Genomic DNA, 25,191 nt, shown 5'->3' with positions numbered 1-25,191 from the left:
TAAAAACTTTATTTTAGATGTATTTATATATCCACAACCAGTGTCATAATTTATGTATTAATACTAAAATTTACCATGTATCACCCAAAGGTGTAAAAAACACATACTGTACACATGGGGCCTTGACAGTCAAGGCAGGTTACATTGCCAGGTGGTAAGACAACTTATTCACAAAAGGTGACCCTTTTGAACAAGATTATATAATAAATGTGTAAAGAGGAAGTTAGTGGTAGCTAGATAATGGTAGCCACCACTAAATTCTTTTCTTAGCAATGATTGAGAAAGAGAGAGAGAGAGAAAAATAAATAAAAAAATAAATAACCGGTACTAGTGAGGAAAACATTTGCATTTATTAGGGAAAAAAAATCTGTGCATGCCTGTGTTTATAATCTCTCTTTGGGCTGTATTCAATTGTTTCGCCCCTTTACGCGCCCGATAGGAGTTATTCAATTGTTCAATCTGGCGTGATCAGCTAGCAGCACACCATTTCAGCTCGCAGCGACAGGGGGGTGCGAGCTGAAATGGGTGAAAAGTGACCTGTTTGGGCGCCCAAACAGCACTTTTCGTGATCTTGCCCAGCACTTTGGCCGGGGGTAGCCATTTTACGTGGCTAAACCTGACCACTTTGGGCATGATCAGCGCGAAAAACAGTAACAATTCAATAGCGCCCCGCAATCTCCCGTCACTTTAGACGGGACATCGGGCGCGCTGTAACAATTGAATACCACCCTTTGGGTGACAGGTATCAAACCTTCTAAAGATAAAAAGTGGTTAAGTTTCCCATAGCAACCAATCCGCTTCTAGTTCGCATGTATATAACAGCTCCTATAAAATGACAGCTGATTGGTTGTTATGGACTTCTCCACATTTTCTGTAACAAAGGTTGGATACATCTCCCCCTTTGTGTACCAAAGTGGAGAAGTGCAGAATGATGCCCAGCCAATATCTGTAGACATTACTGTTGTGGGTTTTTTAAGTTCTGGTGGTCATGAGTGTGATATTGTATGGTCTTCATAATCTGCTAAATTGTTGTCCTTTATATAACCCCTATACATTCATATCTGTGGATCAGGGAGTGTGGCATTCATGATTTTACTTTGGCTACTGGATGTTGCTGTACCATTGCAATTTCTGGATCACAGAACAGCAAGCAATATAGCAGTCCTCATTTATATGCATACATTCCAATATGCAGAAATTGTTTACAAAATAATATGTCATGTACAGTAGTTATGGAAGGGGAGAGAGAGAGAGAGAAAAAAGAGAGCCATGACACTCCAGTAGGAAGTACTATAATTGCAGAATAATAGGTGCCTGGAAGACCTATATGGCTTTTTGTAATGTTACAACAACAACATTACAAAATTAGATAGTAGTATAATGATCAATTCATCAGATTTTCATTGAAATCATTATAATGTACTTTGTACACTCCCTTGTGTTTACCTCTATTTAATTGGATTGAAAACAGCTTATGCATTTAGATCTTCTGAGTCAAATGATCCCAGCTGTTTTTTGCGGCTTAAGGAAAGCAGACAATATGATTGTGGCAAGGCTCATACAAAGGACTTTAATCTTTTTTTTTTTCATCATGTAATACCACATAAGTGTCTAAAACCTCATAAGTACTATACGCGTCCTAGATTTTCCTCACCTACACGGGTGATTTGTTCACAGCAGTATCTTACATTATCCAAATGATCAGATCAAGAAAATAATTTTACATTCTACATCCTTCTGTTTTCATTACACGTCTAATGCCTCCGATCCGATTCAGTAACTATTCTTGCATGTACAGGCGAAATAGCCAAATTGAAGTCGGTACATAAAGTATCTAGACGAGTTTAAAAAAAAACAAATTACTTGATGGTCAAAAAGATAATATCTACATTTTTTTTTTTTTTCACCAAGTCTACCTGAAAGTTTGGGCATTCAGTTCTACTGCATATGCTATAGTAGTGTCACACATGGGCATATTCCTGGAGACTTACAGCTGCAAGCCAGTATATCCAAAGCAGCTGAGTATCACTCAACGTCTCTGCAATATTTTATTTATAAATTATGGCAGAGGTTTCCAAACTCACTCTCAAGGCACCCTAAAGGCCCCCATACATCACCAATTGATTGCAGCAGTTGTGCAATTTGCAATCGATTGTGTATAAAAATCTTTCCCTTTTTCAATCGACTGCAGATTGCAGAATTGCCACAATCGATTGAAAAAGGTAAAGATTTTTATACACAATCGATTGCAAAGTGCACGATTGCTGCAATCAATTGCTGATGTATGGGGGCCATAACAGTCCAGGTTTTACTTTTAAAGATATCCATGCTTGACCACAGGTGACTTAATCAGACCCTCCAACATGACCCATTCCATTAGGTACAAAATGCTCTGCTCCTGGACTTCCCACCTAATTTCTGATTGCAGACACCTGTGTTGAAACACCTGTCTCATCAATTTACTAGTTCAACACAGGTGACTGCAATCATATATTAAGTGGGAAGTCCAGGAGCAGCGTGTTTTGTACCTAATGGAATGAGTCATGTTGGAGGGCATGTTTAATTAGTACCTCAGTCAATTTGATTTAACCACCTGTGCTCAACCATAGATACCTCTAAAACCTGAGCTGTTGGGGAGCCTTAAGGACCATGTTTGGGAACCTTTGAATCATGGTGATAGGTGGCTTTATATCACTGTGGTAAGACAGAGACAAAACCAGCTCAAGCAGCACATGTTGATAAGTAAGTCCATGGTTCTCAACATAATAGGGTGAGAGTTTCGAAAATGTGAGAGTTTAGCAGTAATCTCTTACATCATTACATTGGTCGAGTTTTATCTTCAAAATGGGAAAACATCTGGATGAGATTTTAAATTGTGAGAGTTTTTAGTCTAAAAACATGCAAGTTTGTATATTCTCAAACTCTAGTTTAAAGTGTGAGAGTTTGCTGCTAAACTCTCACATTTTCTAAACTCTCACCCTATTACAATTGGCCCCAATTGTGTTTGAATGAAGCTGAAGATTTAGCATTTTGTTTTCTCCAAGAAAAAGCAAATAAAATACTGTTTAAAGATCCCAGTTGGCAGTTGTGGTTATTACTTGGGCGAGACCACTAGTACTGGTATAGGACGAGTATAGAGAGGGGCGGGGGAAGGGCGACCCTCTAATTGCAGTAATTGGCTGAAGCTCCTCCCTGCGTGACATCACATGCCTTTCCTCCATTGCACACTTGTGCCTGTGACAGATATTCTTACTGCAATTTGTTTTCACACATATCCTTCAGTTTTGTCCCTTTTTGTCCCTGGAATAAGCCATTTATTATTTTGCTAAGAAATGATATGCCTGATAGCCCTGACACCTAATTTATACAAAAGTAGGTGAAACTGTTAATTTTCACCTGCTTTTGTATAATTTAAGTGATGATGAATAAACCCCTTAATGGATCACCTCATCTCCAAACCCCAGTGGCAATAGCTTTCCCCAGTGGCGGGCTGGGCCGGGGGGCAGGGTGCCATGTGCCCCCCGGGCTGCTCTATTACTATGCATCGTGGGCCGCCCACCTCCTCCTTGCAAAGGGCTGTGGAGGTGGACCAGTGTACAGCTCTGCTGCTTCCGGCGCGGCTGCGTTCCAACTTTGACTGTCGGAGGCAGCCGCAGTCACGTGCTGTTCTTGTGTGTACTACAGGGCAATGGAAGCCCTGTAGTACAAACAAGGGCTATGGAAGCCCTGTAGGTACATAATCAACAAGGCACCAATCCCGGCCGTTCCATCTGTATCGCGCATAGGCGGCTGTACACAACGAGTGGCGGCGGCAGGGGGGGTGGGGTTTATGGAGTCGCGGGGCAGCTGCTATGGGATCACTGCTATGGGGTCGCAGGGGATCAGCACCCAGGACCCCTCCTCCCGTCCCCACAGATTTATTTGGAGCCCAAATAAAAATGTGTTGTGTTGCAGAAATGGGAGCCTTATTCTTAATAAGAGGCTCCCATGATTAGTGATTTAAAAATAAACAAATAAGTGGCCCTATTTTACACTTACACATATGTATGTTAGCAGTGCTATTTTACACTTACACTTATGTATGTTAGCAGCGCTATTTTACACGTACACTTATGTATGTCACCAGCGCTATTTTACACGTACACTTATGTATGTCACTAGCGCTATTTTACACGTACACTTATGTACGTTAGCAGCGCTATTTTACACTTACACTTATGTATGTCACCAGCGCTATTTTACACTTACACTTATGTATGTTAGCAGCGCTATTTTACATGTACACTTATGTATGTCACCAGCGCTATTTTACACGTACACTTATGTATGTCACTAGCGCTATTTTACACGTACACTTATGTATGTCACCAGCGCTATTTTACATGTACACTTATGTATGTTAGCAGCACTATTTTACACATACACTTATGTATGTCACCAGCGCTATTTTACATGTACACTTATGTATGTTAGCAGCACTATTTTACACATACACTTATGTATGTCACCAGCGCTATTTTACACGTACACTTATGTATGTTAGCAGCACTATTTTACACGTACACTTATGTATGTTAGCAGTGCTATTTTACACGTACACTTATCTATGTTAGCAGCGCTATTTTACACGTACACCTTCATTTAAGGATGCGCCGTTACTTATGGGCCAGTGCCTTGGACTTACCCCCCAGGCTAAAATTTGCCAGCCAGCCCCTGGCTTTCCCCCAGTGACATTTATAACTGCCCCTTATGCAGAACACTCCAAAGCATGCCTCAGAGGGGACTGACCATCAGTCAATCTCTGCACTCGCAGAGATCATTGGAATAGTGCTCAGAAGGGAACTTCAGTATTTGGCGCATACACTATACATGTGCAAGGGCTGTCTTACTCCTTAAAATGATGAGAGAGAGGTCACATGGGATGTGTCAGCAAAAGCCTGTCTATTGCGTCCCATGCGATTGAGCAAATACAGAAGTCTATTTAGCAAGCAGTGAAAGGCGTGGAGAAGTGGACCAGTGGAGAAGTTGCCCATAGCAACCAATCAGCTTTCAAGTAGCATTTACCAAGTACAGTCTATCAAATAATAGGTAGGAGCTGATTGGTTGCTATGGGCAACTTCTCCACTGGTCCACTTCACCACGCTTTTCACTGCTTGATAAATAGACCCCTATGTGGTTTAAAAGAATGGTAATGTGTCTCCCTCTATGGATGGCCCTTGGTGCTATACACCTTCCCAGGCAGTGCATTCCACCAGTGCACACCCTAATGAAATTGACAGAAAAAAAACACTTTAATAAATATGCTCCAAAAATGGCACTTTACACTGTATGTGCAAGACCAGGTAGAAGAGTGCAACCCAGCACTATCCCTGCATCCTAGATCTGTTCTAGCCTTCTGAGGAACATTTAATAATAAATAGAATAATGGGTGCATGGCCTGTCAACTGAAGATGGCTGTCACACTAATGTAATTCTCCATTTGTTTAAGAAATAAACCTCCTGCCATCTAGCTTCTGTGGCACCTTTTAACCTCCCACCAACTGGCAATAGTCTCTTGGCCATACAAGCTTTCTATTGAGCGGACCATCGCAAATCCAGATTCACTCCTAAACATTGGATCAGAGGCTCGAACGAAGACCAGGTGGTCGAAATGCGTTAGCAGAAGGAGGTGTGTACATCAGTGGTGACCAGACCAGTGACCCAGGAACTGTGTAAGCTTTTGGGACCCTTTTGTGTTTTGGTCCCTTAGGACTATCGAGAATTCTAGGGTACCTAGGGGTCCCAGTGCCCATAACCAGGGTACATGTCTGTAACCTTCTTTGTTTTTGATTTTCGTTCTTATTCCCTTGTTAAAAGGTAATTATATTTGTATTTATTGTTTGATCAGATTTTTATGCAAAGTCCCTTATATAAGGGTATACTGTGTTATTATTTGTTGGAATAAATGCTACTTATATTTATCCACGTCTTACTATTTCTTGTATATTAGTAAGGATTTTTCCCAGCGCTAGTGTGATTATCAACCCAAACTAAGTTGTTACAATATCTCTTCTTGTCCTTTTGGTGATAGAACTAGGGTAATTAGCAGCTGCAAGGGAAAGGTAGCCCCCAAAAGTGTCGAGACACCAATACAATTAGCACCAGGAGCTTGGTGGCAGAACTTATTCCTCACTTGGATCTTTGATCAGTTATGCAGTAGCATGATAACCACCTCTAGAAGACCCATGACTCCTGCTATCTGATCATGCTTTCTGGATTTGAGATGGCCTGCTCTCACTGCTCGATCCATGATCACCTAGCCTGACTGGCGGCATTCTTTGGAGCTGGTGGCTCTCACAGCCTGGACTATCACACCATAGTTCTAGATCAGAACTATGCCACACAGAACATGCAGTGACATGCATAATTGACCTATCTGGATTGTTGCACACCAGCTTCTGCTTCATGAGGTCTGTAGTTATTTTGGATCTGTTGTCCTTGCTGCCTACTGCACTGTTATCTGCTCCTGGACTCTTCCAATGTGACATTTGGCTTGAGATCTGGTACAGCAACTCTCTTCATTACTTCTTCCTGCCCTGTCTTTATCATTCACTATAGCACTACATTGTCTCCAAGTGAATATGCAAAAACCCTACTAACATCTATTTTATTTACCTAAACTAGGAAAAACTTATGAGATTACATGATAAAGGATGCAATAATTCTTAAAAAAAAGACCTACAGTATTATTATTATTTTTGTCCAATTTAGGTTTTATTGCCCTACAAAGTAATATAATATTTAAAAACATTATAAAAAGAAAGCACTCTCGGTACCAACCTCTCCCCCCTCGACAAAATAAAATCCACCCGTATACAGAAATATTTGTTGTTTAGCTAACACGGAGGAAATGTTAATTGTGACTGGTCATCAAGCTAAAAAGCACCCTGATCATTAAAGTTAAAGTGTTGGGGAGCTGGAATTTGTCTTTTTTCATTATACATGTCAAAAGTTAAGCTTAAATACTATATACCACAAAGTTTTCTTCAAATTATACATACAGTATGCCCAGAAAATTACACAGTATAATAAGATGTATATGCCTAATGGTGCATACACACGGTCAGATTTTTCTTCAGATATGAACGATAACGATTTAAAAAATTGTTCAATCGTTCATATCTGAAGGAAAATCTGAAATATCTGACATGTTTGAATGATAAAAAATACGCATTCCCGATGGTCAGATAATGATATCTGATGTGTTTGCAGTCAGATTTGGACGATTCCATTCATTTTAATGCAGTCAACAATCGTTCAAATTGTTGGTCAAATCGTTCATCAAATCGTTCAATAGTTCATCTGACAAATATGACCGTGTGTATGCACCTTAAGTGTAGCACCCCCGATGGTGATTCCACCTAATGAAACTTAACTGCTGTGTTTTGTTTATGACAATTCTTAAGATACATGGAACAGAAAATGTGCAGGGAAGATTTTTGCTGAGACTGTTTTGCACAAATGTGTCCAACTATAGATTATGGGCCCAGTGGCGTAAATTCATCCCAGATGCCCAGAGGCAAGTAATAATGTAGTGCTCCCCCCCGCCACAGCCGCTGAAACTGTAATGTAGCAATTCGCATGCAGACAGGCTATAGATAGACGAAGGCAGCAGCTGGTGGTCTGACATGGAGCTCTCCACTAGTGTATGGTGGCTTCTTAGGTGCCAGGAAGAGGTGCTATGTATTGGGCGGCCGTGACGGTACACTCCGAGTATATACAGTAGTTACAGCCCTAAGTGGGGTGAATATGTTGTGTATAATGGAGGAGGTGCCCCTTCAGTGCTGGAGCCCGGTGGCAGGCACCTCCAATGTCTCCCATAGTTCTGCCTGTGTATGGGCCTGATTCACTACGGAACGCAACCGCGAATGCAACAGCGATTACGCACGCAGTTCAACTGCGATAGTATTCTAATTCATTGCGATCGCAAAGCCGCAGCAGCACAACATATGGATGCCCACTTTACCTACACACATCCGTAATGTTTAGCAAGACTGCGAAACCATCGATACAATCGACTACCATCGCAGCCTCACGCTCACTTGCACAAGTCCTGACCTTACTCAGAAATTGCTAACTTCATCTCACGCTATCAGACCTCAGGCTGTGTAGGGCATCGTAGTGGCTAATTTATGCAGGCCCATGCAATGGCGTTCAAATGCACTGACACGACTGCATTTCTTCGACCACCCCTTCATCACCACCCACAAATGGCAATTCCTGTCAATCACTCTTCGATGGGTCTGCGTAGACGATGCGATCGCGGTGGCAGGTTCGCACACTGCGATGCATATGCAGAACGCAACAATTGTCCTATTGCGTGTGTATTAGCAGTTGCGTTCCTTGCTGAATCAGGCCCTATGTTAATTATGTATTTAGTAGATTGTGTTAAAAAATATTATTTGATATTACAATAATTATAAACTGGACTTCATGCTTGGGTTAAAGGGTTTAAGTATAACTAATTTTAAATATTTTTTGCTGCATTGTTGCTTATTTGTGTAAATACATAAAATTGGTTACCGGTGCTCACGTTCTCACTGCCACTTGGTGCACATTTCTAGGTGACAGTGGCACTAGGTAGTTGCTTTAATTTGCTCTAGTGACACAAGGGTGCTAGCAGCAAATCAAGTGCACTTAATGCTCAGCTGCTCTATCGAGTCAGGCAAGATGCAAGTCCCAGCTGTTCTTCTTGATGCTTTTTGATTGCACCCAGTGCTCAATCTGTGAACTCTTTTCTGGACAGTAGATTTCTCAAGCTCTGGGGCTTTAAAATTTCATGCAGGCAAGCATCTGCAGATATGCCATTATAAGCTACTGCCAGGGTTTCTTCCAGGAGATAAATGGAATTTATGTGAAGTAAATTAGAGTGAACTAGTCTGTCTGTCAGCCCTAAATGTTGGGTAACTAGCTGCAGACACCAAATCCTTAGCTTTATGTGTTGGGGAGTTGCTTGGAAGTGACCCTGAAATTTCTGTCAATTTCATTTGCAACTCCTTAAAAAAGCTCTACTAACAAGCCCACTTAGCAGTAAGTCCTGCCCCCTGGAGCACACGAGGACATCCTGAGGGGGAGAAATAATAAGAGCTTTCTTTCAGAAAACTTATATGAATTAATTCTTCTGAAATGCTACAGAAAACTGCATAAGTCTAAAGGTGCATACACACACAATGATTATCTTCGCTGAAAAAATCGTTCACTTTCTAAGTTAAAATGATGAATGATTATCGTTCATGCGTGTTCACGTTTGTAGTTTGTGGTTCAGTCAGACTGACCAACTCAACGATTTTCAGTAAGGGAATATGCAAAAATCTTTTGTAGTTCAAAAGAATCGTTCATTACATTTGGTAAATGAACGATTTTAGTAAACGATTTTGGTTAATTTTTCCCTTGCAAAAATTAACGAAAATCGTTTACTAAAATCGTTCATTTACAAAATCGTTGTATGTGTATGCAGCTTAATGGAGCGTACACACGGTCCGATTTGTCAGACTTGTCAGATTTGTCAGATGAACGACTGAACGATTAAACGATTTGAAAGATTTGAACGATTTTACCAAAGTTTTGAACGATTTGAACGATTGAACGATTTTTGACTGCATTAAAATGAATGGAATCGTCCAAGTCTGACTGCAAACCCATCAGATGTCAGATATCGTTATCTGACAAACGGGAACGCGCATCGTTGATCGTCCGTCGTTCAGGCATGTCAGATATGAACGATTTTCCTTCAGATATGAACGACTGAACGATTTTTAAATCGTTATCGTTCATATCTGAAGGAAAAATCTGATCGTGTGTATGCACCATAAGGAGTAGATTTACTAAAAGGAAAGTTGGAGGAGTTTTTCTTATCAGCCAATTAGATTCAAGCTATTATTTTCTAGACTATATAGTGAAATAGATAAACTGTCGCTAGAATATGATTGTTTTTTTTATAGACATCACCTCTACTTTTTCCTTTTTAGAAATTGTAGCAAATCTAATAGTAAATGTTAATTGTTTTCTGACTTGTAATGCACCTTGGATTCTCAATGTGTTTACTAAAAATCTGTAGCACTGGATCACACAGCACAACATCTACTGAAGTAACCCCAACCTAATTATTGATGGGGAAGATATTATTATATCAATGTTTTAGAGTTGTGTGTTGGAGCGGATTCCCTTATATAAATAAACCAATGCAAATCTCTGTAATCCATTGATTTGATCCTAATATCAGATATTAATTGTGTCAGAGAATAACTTTGGTGTGTGCATCTTCTTAAATATATTGATCATCTGAAAATATAAATTTTTTACTGTCGCATTTACATGTTATACTTTTGTGAGACCCTGTGCCTCCAGTCCTGGCAGGAGTGTATGTGCTTTAAGGTGGTAAGTTGTTCCCAGTATTTACGGCAGGTTGGCAAAGGAAACTTAGAGGTTTTTCAGTAAAAGAGGTCATTTTTCTTTTCTCTATGTGTGACCCCCAACCTGACTGATCACAATCAGATCCAGTCAGGGCAAATCCTTAATTTATCAGAACAATATATTGGCTTAGGAAGGGCAAGGTGCTGTCTGCTCACTCGGTGATGTATCGGAACAGTCAGATCTGCGCAGTTATACCAATCATCTTGCAATTGCTGACGGCATCAGCCACTGTGCAGTTGATACAAGATTGAATAAATCAAACCTGTATGATTTTCATATTAGGATAGCTTCCTGAAACACATACTGTAACTGTAATATTTATATAACTAAAATATATTTTGCATAATATTGACAAGTCAATAAGCCTATTCTTTAATGGAGGTAATTTGCTCCTTAATGACCAAATCATTTTATGCATTTTTGTGCTGCCTTGGCTGTGCCAGGGCCCAGGAACACATTTTTGTATTCTTAAGTCTGACTAAGAAGTGGTGTTCTTTGTAAGTCACAGACACCCTCACTTGTCATTGGGATCGTTTGGCCAGAACCATGACGTTATGATTCCTAGCCCCTCCCCTAACACACACACATACAGTACACACAGCCTTCCAAAGCTGTCATTGGCCGGAACATGAACAGCAGAACCATGGCCGCATACTTTACTGTATATTTTGAGTTGATGACATTAACAGATTTAAAACGTTTATTTGAGAAAATTCACTGTACCTATGACACATTGAAGAAATGGTGGCATTATAATCCAATGAATGTAAAGTTAGTTAACTTATTGAATGGAAGTGATACAATAGGACATTAGTTCCAGCCAGAGGCGTCACTTACCTGGGTGACAACCGATGTGGCTGGACTAAGTTCTTTTGCGAGCCGTAGATGCGCGCTCTCGAAAAGGGGGCATGGCTTTGTGGAAAGGGGGCGTGGCCACACCCTGCAAAGTCACGCCCCCTTGTGTGTACCGATCTTGGGGGCACTACCGCCTCTCGTTCTCGGCACACAGTGGGCTTCCCCAGCGCTCCTGCAGCTGCTGGGCAGCCCACAGTCTCTCCCTGCCTTTCGCCATGTCCTGGCTTCACGGTGACACCATCCGATGGGGTAACACCAAAATAGCAGAGCAACTCTGCTACTTTGGTGTCAATCCCTCGGATAGTGTCACCCAGTACGGCCCACACACCCCGCACCCCCCTAGTGACGCCTGTGGTTCCAGCCTTTATCACACCTAAATCAGCTCCCCTGAAGATCAGCTTAGGAGCATTATTAGGAGTGTGGTCCTTTTGATCTCATCCAATCTCTATATCACATAGGCTGCTAATGGCTCCTCAAGCACACTGTTATCCATTGGTGTGAGGGTCAAATTACCTCGTGGAACATTTCTAGCAGATACTCTTGTTATAGGATTCCCATACCTGGTGCTTCCACATCTCCCCCCTGTGTATTAGCTTTATTTTCTTCACTTCATTACTCAGCCTACTCTAATATTTTAACAGCAACAATCAGAAACTCTGTCACCCTAGCTGAGTAGTGGTGCTGAGTAGAAAACCACTTTCAACACTAACCATACGCTGGCCCTGACCCAGAGATGAAAGCAGAAGCACAGTTACAGTATTTAAAAGCTGCTGGAGGATCCTTAAGTAAAAAGCCGCCCACTTTCAGCTTCTCTGATCCACTGCTGCATGCAAGGACACAGTATTGGTTCAACTGTGTGACCATTGGACATCTGAGCAACCATCAGGTTACTCAGGATGTCTGGGAAAATCACGCTGCCAGGGCCAGTGACACTGCGTCCTAGGATGCAGCCATTGGCTTTGGCACACCCAGAGGATGGATCTGACGTTTGCTGTCACTTACCCCATATATCAGCAGCATGTCAATCATGCCACGATGTTTGGGGCACTACGAGCGACATTGCAGCCCCAGATCTGTGCTTGTGCAGTGCGGCTTCTGCGTATGCGGAGATCTAATAACATCAAAGATCTGTGTATACATTTTCGTACTTCTCTGGATTAGGCCCATTATGTTTACACAATCATGCCTTTTGGGTTATACAACACCGCAGCAATCTTCCAAAGTTTATTAACTGTATCAAGATATGGAGTATATCTGTATCATTGTCTATCTATTGCCGAACATCGGAAAATGCCAGTTTAAACAAAGAGAATTTCTCCTTGCTGGATACATCATTTCTGAATAAAGATTTCAGATGGACCCTGCCAAGGCCTCAGCAGTCCTGTGTTGACATACTGTACTCCTATTGGTGTTAAACCAATCCAATGTTTAATTGTACAAATAATTATAGGAGATGCATTCATGTCTCTTATATTGTAACTCCATCACTCACCAAGTCTGTATCTAAGCTTCCACTCTGAACTGTAGACATCTAAAAGGCTTTCCCAAAATCTAAAAGGTTGTTGCCTTCTTCCTCCTTCCTGATACCAATCTATCTTTATTCATGGAGGTTCCTGCTTCAGATCTAGAACCATCCTGTGACAGTGCAAAGATTTTGAAGTGAATCTGCAACATTGTCCCTCTAAATCAGGGGCAGGGAACCTTTTTTCTGCCGAGGGCCATTTTGATATATATAACATTCACGGGCCTGGTGCAGGCCACGCTCCCTCCATGTGACATTAAATGGGGTGGGGGCCACAATCGCCAGTGATTACAGTAATGCCCGGAGCATCCTGAGTGGTATGACCGTCTGTAGCATCCTAAGGACACTTCTGGAGGCACTGCTGCATAGATTCTGGCTGCAGGGTGATATTCTAGGTACCCTGCTAACCAGATGAGGCTAGTAGAAAAAAGCTCAGGGGGCCAGATCAAATGACTCCACGGGCCTTATACGGCCCCCGGGCCTGATGTTCCCCGTCCCTGCTCTAAATTATTATGTGAGTAATGGATCTCCTGGCTACTGAGATAATGTAGCTCTGGAGCAGTGGAGTCATTTACTGGAGGAACTCGCTGGGCCTTACATAATGTACACTCATGTAGGCAGCACTTATGTTCTACTTACAACTTCTGCAAACTAAATACTGTAGAAACAAGGTGCATTTTCTTTGTATTTTTGCTATTTGTTATTTGTAATACTTGCTGCATGGCAACAATACATAACCTAGGCCTATTACATGTACTTTTATATAGTAAGATGTATCTTGAGCCCCTAGTATATGCTTTGTGCCTATCCTCTACTTGCAGTCCAGTTTTATGCACTCTTATCTACATTTAATATCTTATGTATTCCTCCATTACCCTGAATCTATTCCCTGATTTGTTTGTAAAGCTTTACAGTATAGTATACTCGAGTTTAGTTTCTTACACCCCTCCTTATAGTTAGTGCTACTGTACATTTGCAATGGTAAAGTGGCACAATGTAAACACATAATGGTATTTTTCCAGGTGCAGGAGCACAAACCAAAGCATTTCACCTTGTTGGTTTGCCCAATATCAATGGCAAAGATTGTCCATTCAGCAAGATAAGAAACAGTCACCTCTTGGCTGGATTGGAGTTTCTTACAGTGTTCAATAAATGCCATTTAAGTAGAGCATCTTTTTTTGTGAGCAACACTAAATTATGATCTGCACCAATACACTTGCACTTGAAATCTACCCTTATTATTACAGCCTATGCACTTTAAGGAGCCCTGTACCTCTGCTGGAAACCTGGGAAACTGGTGATAACTGATCACACAGCATCACTTAATAGTGTCTTCTGCCATGTGACAGTATTACATTCTTTCGTCACCCTATGACATGCATTATTCTTTTATATCAACATATGCAGAAAAATACACGTAATGCACCCAGTAGTTAAATAAATTGTCTGAATAGTCCATAAGGTACAGATATGCACAAACATATTATTCACAAATGTACAAAAAATTATCTGAAAACTAGAGATGTGCGGGTTCGGTTCTCAGAGAACTGACAACAACCGATATTAGGGGTTCTGAGTCAGAGTTCGATATCACTTTGTGGTACCGAGTCGAACAGAGTCACGGTTTGGATATTCCAGCAGTTCGGAACTTGGATTTAAAAAGTGAACTTCGGCTTTGGATTGCATGCCAACAGGTCAAAATTATGTAATTTTAGCTTTTTTTTAAATCCTTATTTTATAAAAAATACAGATGCAAAACCAAAACACGTGGGGTGGTTTTGCAAAACCAAAACACAAAGATGAATCCGGATTCTAAATCAAAACCAAAACACAGGGGTCAGCGAACATCTCTATTGAAACTGGAGTGCAAAAAGGATTTGACCCCATTGTGTAAATAAAAAGACATAGGGCAAAATTTACTAAGCAGGGATTTCTATTCTATTCTAAACCACGGGGGTTTGGTGGCGGTTTTGCAATGGTTTCTAAATGACAGCCCTGTTCTATTCTATTCTAAAATGTGTTTTGATGGAAGTTTTGCAGTGGTTTTGGCCTTAGTAAATCTGCAGAAAGCAAAACCGCCGCCAAACCACAGTCAAAACACATTTTAGAATAGAATAGAACAGGGCTGTCATTTAGAAACCATTGCAAAACTGCCACCAAAGCCCTGGGGTTTTGAATAGAATAGAAACCGCCACCAAACCGCCGGGGTTTAGAATAGAATACAAATCACAGTCAAACCGCCGCTTAGTAAATTTTGCCCATTGAATCTTAGCAATCACAATAAACAGTAGTGCTATTCAGGATGGTTTAATCTGTACTTTGTATGATAAAGCCCTACACTAAATATACACATGAATTAAAGATATTAAGGTTCGGTTTTACTCGGATTTACTCTGTTCTTTTCGCCTAAATTATCGCAAGTTCGGATTTATTTTATTGGCTATCCAAAACACGTGATAGCTGATTGCCAATAAAATGCCGTGTTTGAGATCCGAACATATCCGAGTAAATCCGAGTAAAACCGAACCCGTTATTCTCTAACCTGAATTCAATCTGATTGTAACATACAGAGTACTGCTTGAACTGGCTATACGGTATATAGTCAACTGGAGTCCAAATTCATATTGCTTCTGCCATCCCAGACTTTTTGGGACAGGTTTTTATTTATCGTATTATCTTTTGTTAATGATTTTGTGTGGTGAAACAGAATACTTTACATATTATACCAGCCTGAGCAGTGTCCCTTGTGTAGTGCAGTTGTTACAGTGTCACTATAATGCAGACACTAAGATGCATAGTTTCAGGCAGAATACTGTTTTAAGGTTTCAAGTTTAAATGCAACTTCAACTTAATTATTCAACTATAAATTTAAATGTCAAATCAGGTTGGAAATAACATGGATATCTTGCCTCCTTTGGACAATGAAGTGGGGTTTGATGGACCCAGCAGAACAGAATGTTATTGTCTGAGAGTAAGTCTGCTGTCCTAGGTCATTTGTTATAATCATCCCCACGGATTATGCTGTTTAAAAATAAAATATTCCTGTATATTTCTACTAATTTCATAATTACATATCTATACAATATGGCAAAGTATGTTGAATATGAAGTAGAGTATAAACAATATTATATTTTTATGACGGAAATTGTTGACATGTATTAAAATAATTAATTGTTTTATCCAGTATAGGGGCACTGTCTTATAAGGATCACTGAAAGCTTGAAAAGGGTCACAGTAATAAGTAGATTTAGTCAAAACTGAAGCTGCAGAACAGTCTACTAGATATATTGTTCTATCCCTCTTCTTAGTTCTTACCAAAGCCAGAGCCCCAGGGATTGCTTGTGCAACCGTGCAGCCATTTTTTCCAGCATTGTATGTTTGTTCTGACAGCCTTGGCTGAAAACAAGAGGCATTGTGGTTAAAAAGGATGACCAATCACAAGCTGCACTCAATAGATTGTTGCTTGTGATTGGTCCTCCCCCTTAAAATCCTCTGCACCACTTTTAAGTAGGTATCATAATTGATTCACTGGTGTATTTTGGACAAAAACAGTCTCCAATACTTTGGCTCTGGGCTCCTATTGTAGAGCAAGTCAGTTGAGTATTGTAGTAATATATAAAGACAAACAAGCAGGGCTCCCTAAGAGGTAAAGTGAAATTACAGATGCCTGTCACAAGTGCTCTACTTCTGGAGAAACCATACAAGAGCTCATAGTTTGGTCTGATAATGGCAAATGTGTACTTGCAAAAAGTGTGTGGTACTCCTGCAAAAGCTTCTGCCAGCACCAGGCTATGGCAAATTGGGTTCTTACATTATAACAGGCTGGGCTGATCAAACGGCTTATAGCAAAACGTAAGAAATCAGCATTTTGTTTTGTGGAGCTACTGGCACCTGCAAACCCTGGCAGCCGTAAACTGCTTCAGTATTCTGGTACTTGTAGAACTGCAAGTGACAATATACTCTGGCATGGGAATCGGTATGTAATGCTGCCGGATGTGTTCCTGGTGGACGTAATACTGACGCCAGAAGCCCGTATAGTGGAGATCCCGACTGGGGCTGGTAAGTACCCTAACCCTCCCATCTCCCCCCCCTTAACCCTCCCCTAGAGGTATCTAACCCTAACCTCCTCCCGGTGCTACCTAACCCTAAGTTCCTCCAGTGGTGCCTAACCCTAAGTCCCCCCGTTGGTGCCTAACCCTAACCCCCCATTCCCTCTCCCTCAACCTAACCCTCCCAGGGGGTGCCAAACCCTAATCTCCCCCAAGTGGTGCCTTACCATAACCCACCCTTCCCCGAACCTACCCCAACCCTTCCCGGGAGGTGCCTAACCCTAAGTCCCCCCGGGGGTGCCTAAAACTATCCCTGCCCCGCGGCTAACAGTCCCCGTTTACCTTAGTTTGGTATGCTGGCTGTCAGGATTTTGGCGTCTGGCTAAAGATAGGCATCGGGATTTAGACGCCTATCTTTAGTACCAGGTCGGACTTCCAGCATTGGGATTCCGAAGGCCGGCATTCCAGGCGTTGGTAAGTGAACCGCATCCCCTGGCATGTATGGTGAACTGAGACCTGTTGTGTCGTATAGTAAAAATTACTATAAATCATAGACACAGTGTAAAAGTACTTTATACTTCAAATTGATGATTTTTGGGGATATATTTACTAAAGTGCAGGTTTTTAGAAATGGGAGATGTTGCCCGTAGCAACCAATCAGATTCTACTTATCATTTAACTAGCATCTTTTAGAAGATAATAGCTAGAATCTGATTGGTTGCTATGGGCAACATCTCCATTTCTAAAAACTCTCACTTCAGTAAATATACTCCTTGGTGTCTTATGTATGTCACCAAATTATGATGTGCTTTATTTTGATAGAATTTAAATGTACAGTATCTTCATGCAGATGAATTTGTTTTTGTACACATAGTAAAATATTCAACTCCAAACAAACATGTATTTTTCACCTGCACTATGGACTCAAATGTACCCAACTAAATGAGCCTCTATATGTTTCTAAGTATATCTGTATGCTTCACAGTATACAATTCATATCCTTATTACAGTATATGCCCCCATGCAAGCTACGTATGTATTGGATTTCATGGGACAAAATAAAGCATATCCAGAGAGAGAGAGAGAGAGAGAGATGGATGGATGGATGGGCGGTTGGAAAGACAGATAGATAGATCATACTTACCGACTTTGCTGGCAGGGTAGCCAGGTCAGCAGAGATGGGATTGGCAGCCGGAAAAGATGGGCTGTGCAGGGGACGTGAATGCATGATATTGTCATCCTGGTCCTGTCCCCGTTATATAGTGCAGAGAAAACTGGGATTATGTGGTGGGGAATGGGGATGCGATTCAGCGGAAATCACGTCATCAACACCCCCCATACTGCTCACTTGTGCTCTGTAAGTGGGCAGCTGGGAGAGAGGGTACGGGACACTTGCACACTCTTCCGGATGTCCGGGTGCACCACTCGATTTTTGACAGCCTTCCTGCCATTCCGGTAGAGTAGATAGATAGAGATCTATATACTACATATGAAAAGTAATTTGCAACTATTAATACTTATTCATGTGGGCATGAATACATTATTGTATCAAACTTAACTTTACCTATAATTTATTTGTAGCACCTGAGAACTTATCAAAAAGTGAGAAGACTGTAATCTTCAGAGAGCCAGAATCCATTCAAGAGAAGAGTGTATTGGAGGACGCAGATAGTCCAGGTAAGAAATAACATTTGGCCTAAATACACCATCAGTTATCACTGCTCATAAAATGCAACAGACTAATAATACCTTTTTAGCAGCTGCTGCAGCAAATTAATTATCACATTTAGAGGTCACCTAGTGCAGAGATGTTTCATTTTGCTCTTTCATCAAGAAATCAAGTCTCAGATTGGCCAAAGGCTTTATGACTACAGAGAGCTGACACTACCACTTCATTATAATTAGTTTTAGACTGAAGCATTTTTTAAAATATATGTGCAAGATCCAACCTCTGAACGAAGACTTGGTATCAGTATTAGAATTACTGAATTAGGAGCTGATTTCAGAGAGGCTGACACAGGAAAACTGGTTCCTACATAACCTTAATTAATTTGAAGCAAGCCCCATACAGATTGCTTGTCATATCTGATTTTACCTTTATTATTTTAGCGAGTTGGAATTTATTTATTTTTCATTATTTTTTTATAAATGCTGATGCTAAATATTGTATTTTGCAGATGATTGTGTGTGTATTTCTCATTGTAGACAGTAGCTAAATAATTATTTGTGGAATGATACTATGTGACAGCAATTTATTTTTAAATGTGTTGGTTGGTTTAATTTCCCTTAAAATCTTGCATCTGGGTGATCTCAATCCCATAGTTCATACTCCCCAATCCCTCAGGTTAATTAAGAAATGTCAAACTGCTGTATATGTCTTGACAGAGAGCAGTTGACAGTAGTCTGCTGATCTGTCCCCAACACATGGCTTAAATTTAATTTTCAGTAAGAGAGTGTAACCTGCTATGTATCCTAGGTTGTTTCAGATTTTGATGACAATCTGATGGTCCCATATTTGTATTACTGTGCATCCACTCAGTTGTATGGTATTTCTCATGCACCACTTTGCTAAATTGTATCACTAATACAGTGAGATACTACAAGTCATAAAAAAATGTTTTCTACCAAGACAATCACTTAATTCCTATTTAATATGAAACACACCCTTTATCACGCAGTGTTACAGTGAATGCTTATGTGGCTTGTGGACTTCAGTGTAACAAGATCAGGGTAAGGGTGGCATCTACTGGGGCATACTTACCTACTCTCCTGGAAGATGCTGGAGGCTCCTGAATTTTCGGGGAGCTCCCTGCACCCCTAGAAGAGTATCTGGATCTCTTGCATCCCGCCCACTTTGTAGTGGGCAGGATGGGGAGATAAATGCAGTGAATCGAGGCTCCATATGGAAGATGCGGGGCAAAATGATGCAAAAATGCGGTGCCTAATGACAGAAACCCAGCCCCGCCCCCCAAAGTGGCCAGCTGTGTCTGCTCTCCGGGCATCTCCCGTGGAGCAGATAATAAAATTCTGTAAGTACAGTATGTCCTGTGGTAAACAGTTACAGGAGCCAAGTTGTAGTACACCAGTCAGGGCCTTGATACAAGTACCCACAGCTAGTTTTATTAGCAGCGCAAAAATAAACAAAACATAAAAGCAAATCTTGGCCTGTCTAGCTCTAACTAAACAAAATGATTCCGTCTCTCAAAGTGGACCTAATGACCTTTCCACATAGCAGAAGTTTTTAGCACAGCTCTTATATTCAGTAATCACAGTCTCTCAACACGCTCCTGAGTTACCCAGGCTGTGAAAGACTGACTACAGAGACTGACACACCCTTTATCAGCCTCTCATAGGTGGTCTGGCAATCAAAGCTGCTAATCAGCTTCTGTCTATGAGACAAGCTAAAAGCCTTAGGCATCTATATTTCCCCTTGGCAATCTTTCCAGTGTTTTTGTCACAACAGTTAGAGATCACTGCACTTTACATCAGCTGTGTGCCATAATGTTCACAAACTTGAATCAGTCACATATTTGTGAATGCAGTAATAATGTACAAAGATAGAAAGGTGTGTAATCAAGAATAGGGTTATTTGAAGATCTACTGATTATAATCTCAGTACAGCTGCTAGACCCATTTAGTTCAACTATTATTGCTGTTGCCATTTCTGCACTACCTTTGGGGATTTTTACTGTGTTTTAGTGGCATCAGCTTCCACCACAACATTTAGGGGGAACAAGTGTCCTAGCCATGAGTATTATGTCACACAAATATACCGGGCACCCAGCTACCCCGAGCTGGTGGATAAGCAGAGATTGCCTATGCAGCAGGTAAGCTTTCTCAGGAGTCAGAACAGTTCAGGAGCTCAGTTAATGTAATGTTTTAAGATTTCAACAAAGACTAATTTGTCTCCCCTCATTCCGACTGTACCACCCCACACAGGTGGAGATGGAGGTTGATAATCATACTTGCCTATTCTCCCTGAACAGCTGGGAGGCTCACAAAAATTAGGTGGCGCTCCCAGGTGCCTGCAAGAGAGTGCAACTCTCCCGGACAACCGCACCTCCCCACACTTACCTATCCAAAGTGGGCGGTACGGAGGGGGCTGAAATGCGTCATTGTAGCCCCACCTCCTCCACTACAATGCTGCTAATCTCTGCATTGTACAGCGGGGTCAGGGGCGTGATGATGCGTTTGCACACCCATGCCCTTGCACCACCCACCTATGCCACTGACGCACCCCCTGCTGCCCAACCTGTCAGCAACTATGTTGATAATGCTTCTTCCATACAACAGCCACACACACTTCCCCCACCTCCATCTACCTATCTATTGTACCCCACACCTTTTATATTGTACGTTCAGGGGTGCCGAGAGGGGGGGGTAGTGGGTTCAAATTGCCCGGGCTTGCTGCAGGGGCCCGGCGGGGTCTTGGGTCTGGCTCCCCCTTCCTCTTAAGTCACAGCAGCCCAGCACACACTGATGTGTGCTGGGCTGCACTGGGAGACTGCTAGTGGCTGCTAAAGCAGCAGCCGGAGCAGTCTTCTATGCCTATGGGGGGGAGCAATCATGCTGAGAGCGCCCCCCTCCCCAGCACGCTGAAATAATATATTTTTTTCAGGTTTTCCTCTAAGGGGGCGTGGCCACGTCTCCCATGATTAGGCCACGCCCCCAGTCACATGGGCCCGGCGCGGCTCTCGTCGGCCCTGTGTACGTTCATTCGGGCAGAGGAACTTTTACTTTCTGTTTCATATCCTTGTATGTCTTTGTATCTAGGTGCCCCCAGTGTAAAGTGCTGCAATATGTTGTTGCTTTATAACTATAGGATAAAAATAAAAACAATGACAATAATAATACTAATAGGCAGTTGCAGATATTTTTGTTATGTGTTGCTTTTGCCTGAATTCACCATGAGATGAATATTGCATGTACCATGTTCCAAAATTTGTATCTGGTTTTGAATTTCTAAAAGTCCTGTGTGTGTAAGGTTTGTTTATTAACAGAATCATTGATCCTAGAAAACAAGAATATCACATACCTACAGAAGGGTGAATCATGTGCCTGATTATTTAATTTATATTTAATTATAAATGCCATAAACATAAAGGGGAGTAGGTGTCTTACGGGCAGTAATTACCTTTAACTAGCAGATATACAACAAAATTGTCAATACTATAATGTTATTCAACAGATTTTAAAATTGCTCCCAGAGGACTATTGTACTGTATGTACAACATTTTATGAATGCTTATGTTAAAGAGAAATATAATATACTATATACATCACAATATCACTACATGAGATATTGCACCTTCAATAAAATTGAATTGATGGCATGCATCCAGGTTGAGAATAGGATTCTTCATATATGGTATCACTATATTGGCAGTAAACAATAAATTGCTCATTCTTCCCTGTGTCCATCCCTGAATTTTAAAACACTGTTCCTTATAAGTCGGAAAACCTCGGGAGAATTGAAAACTGGTCTCAGTGCCTTCCACTAAGAATTTGTGGCTTGGTTGCCATGGAGACATCGTATTTCTCCAAGAATTGTTCATATTGATCCGTGGACAGGCGTAAATGGCCGGGCTAGTGAGGAGGTGGGCAGCAGAGAAAATGACCAGAGGTTACGGGTTGGAAATAAGCTCATAGCAGACACAAACACTTTTAGGTGATGACAAAGAAACTGCATCATTTTTTGGGGCGGAATTTGGTTTTCGTATGTTGTGTCATTGTCTTCATTCGCTACAGAGTGAAAGAAACTTGTTAGTCACTTGTCATGTCAGATCTTTGGTGCTTGTCCTGACACAGCTGTCAGCCTCTGAGCTCTGTGTGCAGTTCAGGGACACACAACAAAGAGCCAGTAATATGAATTATTTATTGACTCCTGTGTGGATGCAATTCTGTGATAAGAAATTAAGACACTTTCAATAGGAGGGTGGGCAAACCAGGTTTGATCGTGTAATTGTGTGCTTACATTTTTAATTTAAGAGTATAATGAAAAAAAAAATGTCTATACACCAGACACAATATATATTTTCAGTCTGTACGTGCATTGTGTTGTGTTTGACCATAGTTGACCCTCATAAATAAATGACTAAAGCATTCCACACAAAGCCTGAGGATCAAATAGGCAAAGGACAGGACTAAAATAAATACTACAAACAAAACCCACACACAAGTTAAGAGGAATATAGAAAAGTGTAGTTGTATTGTTGCCTAACAGGATGCATTTTGCCAGTAAAAGCAGGTGGTGAGTGCTATTTGCATGTGATGTAGAGGAGACACTGACTGGACGGGATGTTGTCTGAAAGCCGATGGTCTAAATGGCGACCACTGGCTTCCAGACTCTCTAATCCCGGTGTGGTACTAATGACAGACGTCTAAAACTCAACGCCTGTCATTAACAATACGCCGGAAGACCAACGCCCGGCATACCGAACGAAGGTAAGCCAAGCGCCCGGCTGCTGCTGAAGTTTTACAGATGGAGACGGTCCCACTAATCGCATCCCCCCTTCCTGAAGTGCGCCCCCTTGCCTTCTGGATTTCACAATGCCACCTAGTACCCAGACCCACCAGAGCTCCAGACGGCTCTGGCTGGCATAAGTACCAGAATCAAACAAATCTGTATATGGGCATATACATGCATTCACATGCACTGAGCTATTTTATGCTAGATAAGCCCTGGAAACTGGCATAGTGCTCACTTTGAGTCTGCATCAGTCTCATAGTGTATACAGTTGCACTACAGCAATATAGTATTATTATTATTGTTAATAATAATAGTAATGTATAAGGCACCAAAGTTCCCAGCTGCACCAGACAAGGGAGAGTCAGGGGTATGGGTGGACAAAATTAATTAAGACATAAAAAAATAATTACCGGTAGTTGCGCAGAGAAGCATTGGATAATGAAGCCGATTGTAGCTGCACTTATTCATGACCTAATTCATATAAGTAAGTAACAAGTCTACCTTTACTATGTCAGGTTCATTTTCTAATATTTTCAATCCATTTGTAGAATTATGGCTTTTTAAATTGGTTCTCCTCTTCCAGATAACATGCACTGCTTGGGGCAAAAGCTTAAGTTGATGTCCACTTACTGGCACCTCAGAGAGTGCACATAAAGCAGATTGGTTAGCAAGTTGATGCACTTTCCTATAAACATTTGCAATCGCACAATACGAGGCACATGACGTCTCACAGCATTATGCTATACAGTGAGAACACAGTCTTGCAGCTTGATCCTGTAACTCATAACAACTACACAATGTACTGAATAGTCTTGTGCAGTGAATCACCAGGTATATCAGGCATACTCTATAGCTACAATAGTTTTACAGACTTTGATTTTGTAGGTTTTCTTTCAAAAAAGACACATTTATGTTTTCTGGTTTTATTTTGTATAATACAGTATATTAATTTTCTGCTTTTCTTTTTCAGATGATATGAAGCAAAATCCTTGGATGTCCAAAGTGTGTTACTGCAAAGTCTGTTAAAAGCATCCAAATATATGGTGTAATAGTAATATAAACTATAGAAAACTTCAATATCACGCTACATTAAACTGTCAGATCATTTTAAGAAACTGCAATTACGCAAAAATCCTGTTTCTGTTAAAAAAGTTGAAAAACAAGAAAAATCTGAATAAAACTATAGTAAGTGATAAGTTCTAAAAGAAATAAAAAAGCTTCATGATCATTTGTGTGTTAAAGAGAATTTGTTCATTTCAAATTGCCTGATAGAAATACCTGTTTGTACAGTATGTGCATGTATAATTACTTGTGTATTGACACGCTATCTGCACACTGTTATACAGAGGAAACCTTTTGGCACCTAGGACCTCATTCAGGTTGATGTATCAAACAGTGAAAAAAGTGGAGAATTGGAACAGTGAAGAAGTTGCTCATAGCAACCAATCAGCATCAACCTATCATTTTATAGAATGTACTTGATAAATGCTCCCTCAAAGCTGATTGGTTGCTATGGGCAACTTCTTCAGTGGTCCACTTCTCCATTCTTTTCACTGCTTGATACATCAAACCCAAAGTGTTGCTATTTTTTATTGCGCAAGCATATCTTTTTGCGATGCACGTTAAATGCCCGTTAAATACTTGGCCACATTTTTACTACATTTTGCTCCCTGCACCTAGGGGGCCGAGACAGGAGTTGGAGGGGGGGTGTAGACACTGCCAAAGTACATTAGGGCATGTTGATGTTAAATGGGTCCCACGGTGGCAACTTAACAGGCTCAAATGCACCAATCAAGGAAATATGATAAAACTACTACAGCTGTATGGATAGTATTTTTGCCCGT

General features: G+C 41.1%; 1 protein-coding gene across 2 annotated transcripts in view; it reads left to right on the top strand.

Annotated features, from left to right (window-relative positions):
• WDR72 (WD repeat domain 72) overlaps positions 1-24,575 on the top strand; it is a 363,484-nt gene extending 338,909 nt beyond the window's left edge. For both annotated transcript variants that reach the window (XM_088443051.1, XM_088443041.1), the window contains 2 exons: positions 18,460-18,555; positions 24,318-24,575. In XM_088443051.1, coding sequence (XP_088299177.1) covers positions 18,460-18,555; positions 24,318-24,373 — 152 coding nt within the window. In that variant the 3' untranslated portion in view covers positions 24,374-24,575. The remainder of the gene's footprint in view (positions 1-18,459; positions 18,556-24,317) is intronic.
• The last annotated feature ends 616 nt before the right edge of the window (positions 24,576-25,191 follow it).

This window comes from Taudactylus pleione, unplaced genomic scaffold, assembly GCF_031769625.1.
Source record: "Taudactylus pleione unplaced genomic scaffold, aTauple2 ptg000019l, whole genome shotgun sequence".
In the NCBI taxonomy this organism is placed as follows: Eukaryota; Metazoa; Chordata; class Amphibia; order Anura; family Myobatrachidae; genus Taudactylus; species Taudactylus pleione.
This window is presented reverse-complemented; position numbering and strand designations above follow the sequence as displayed.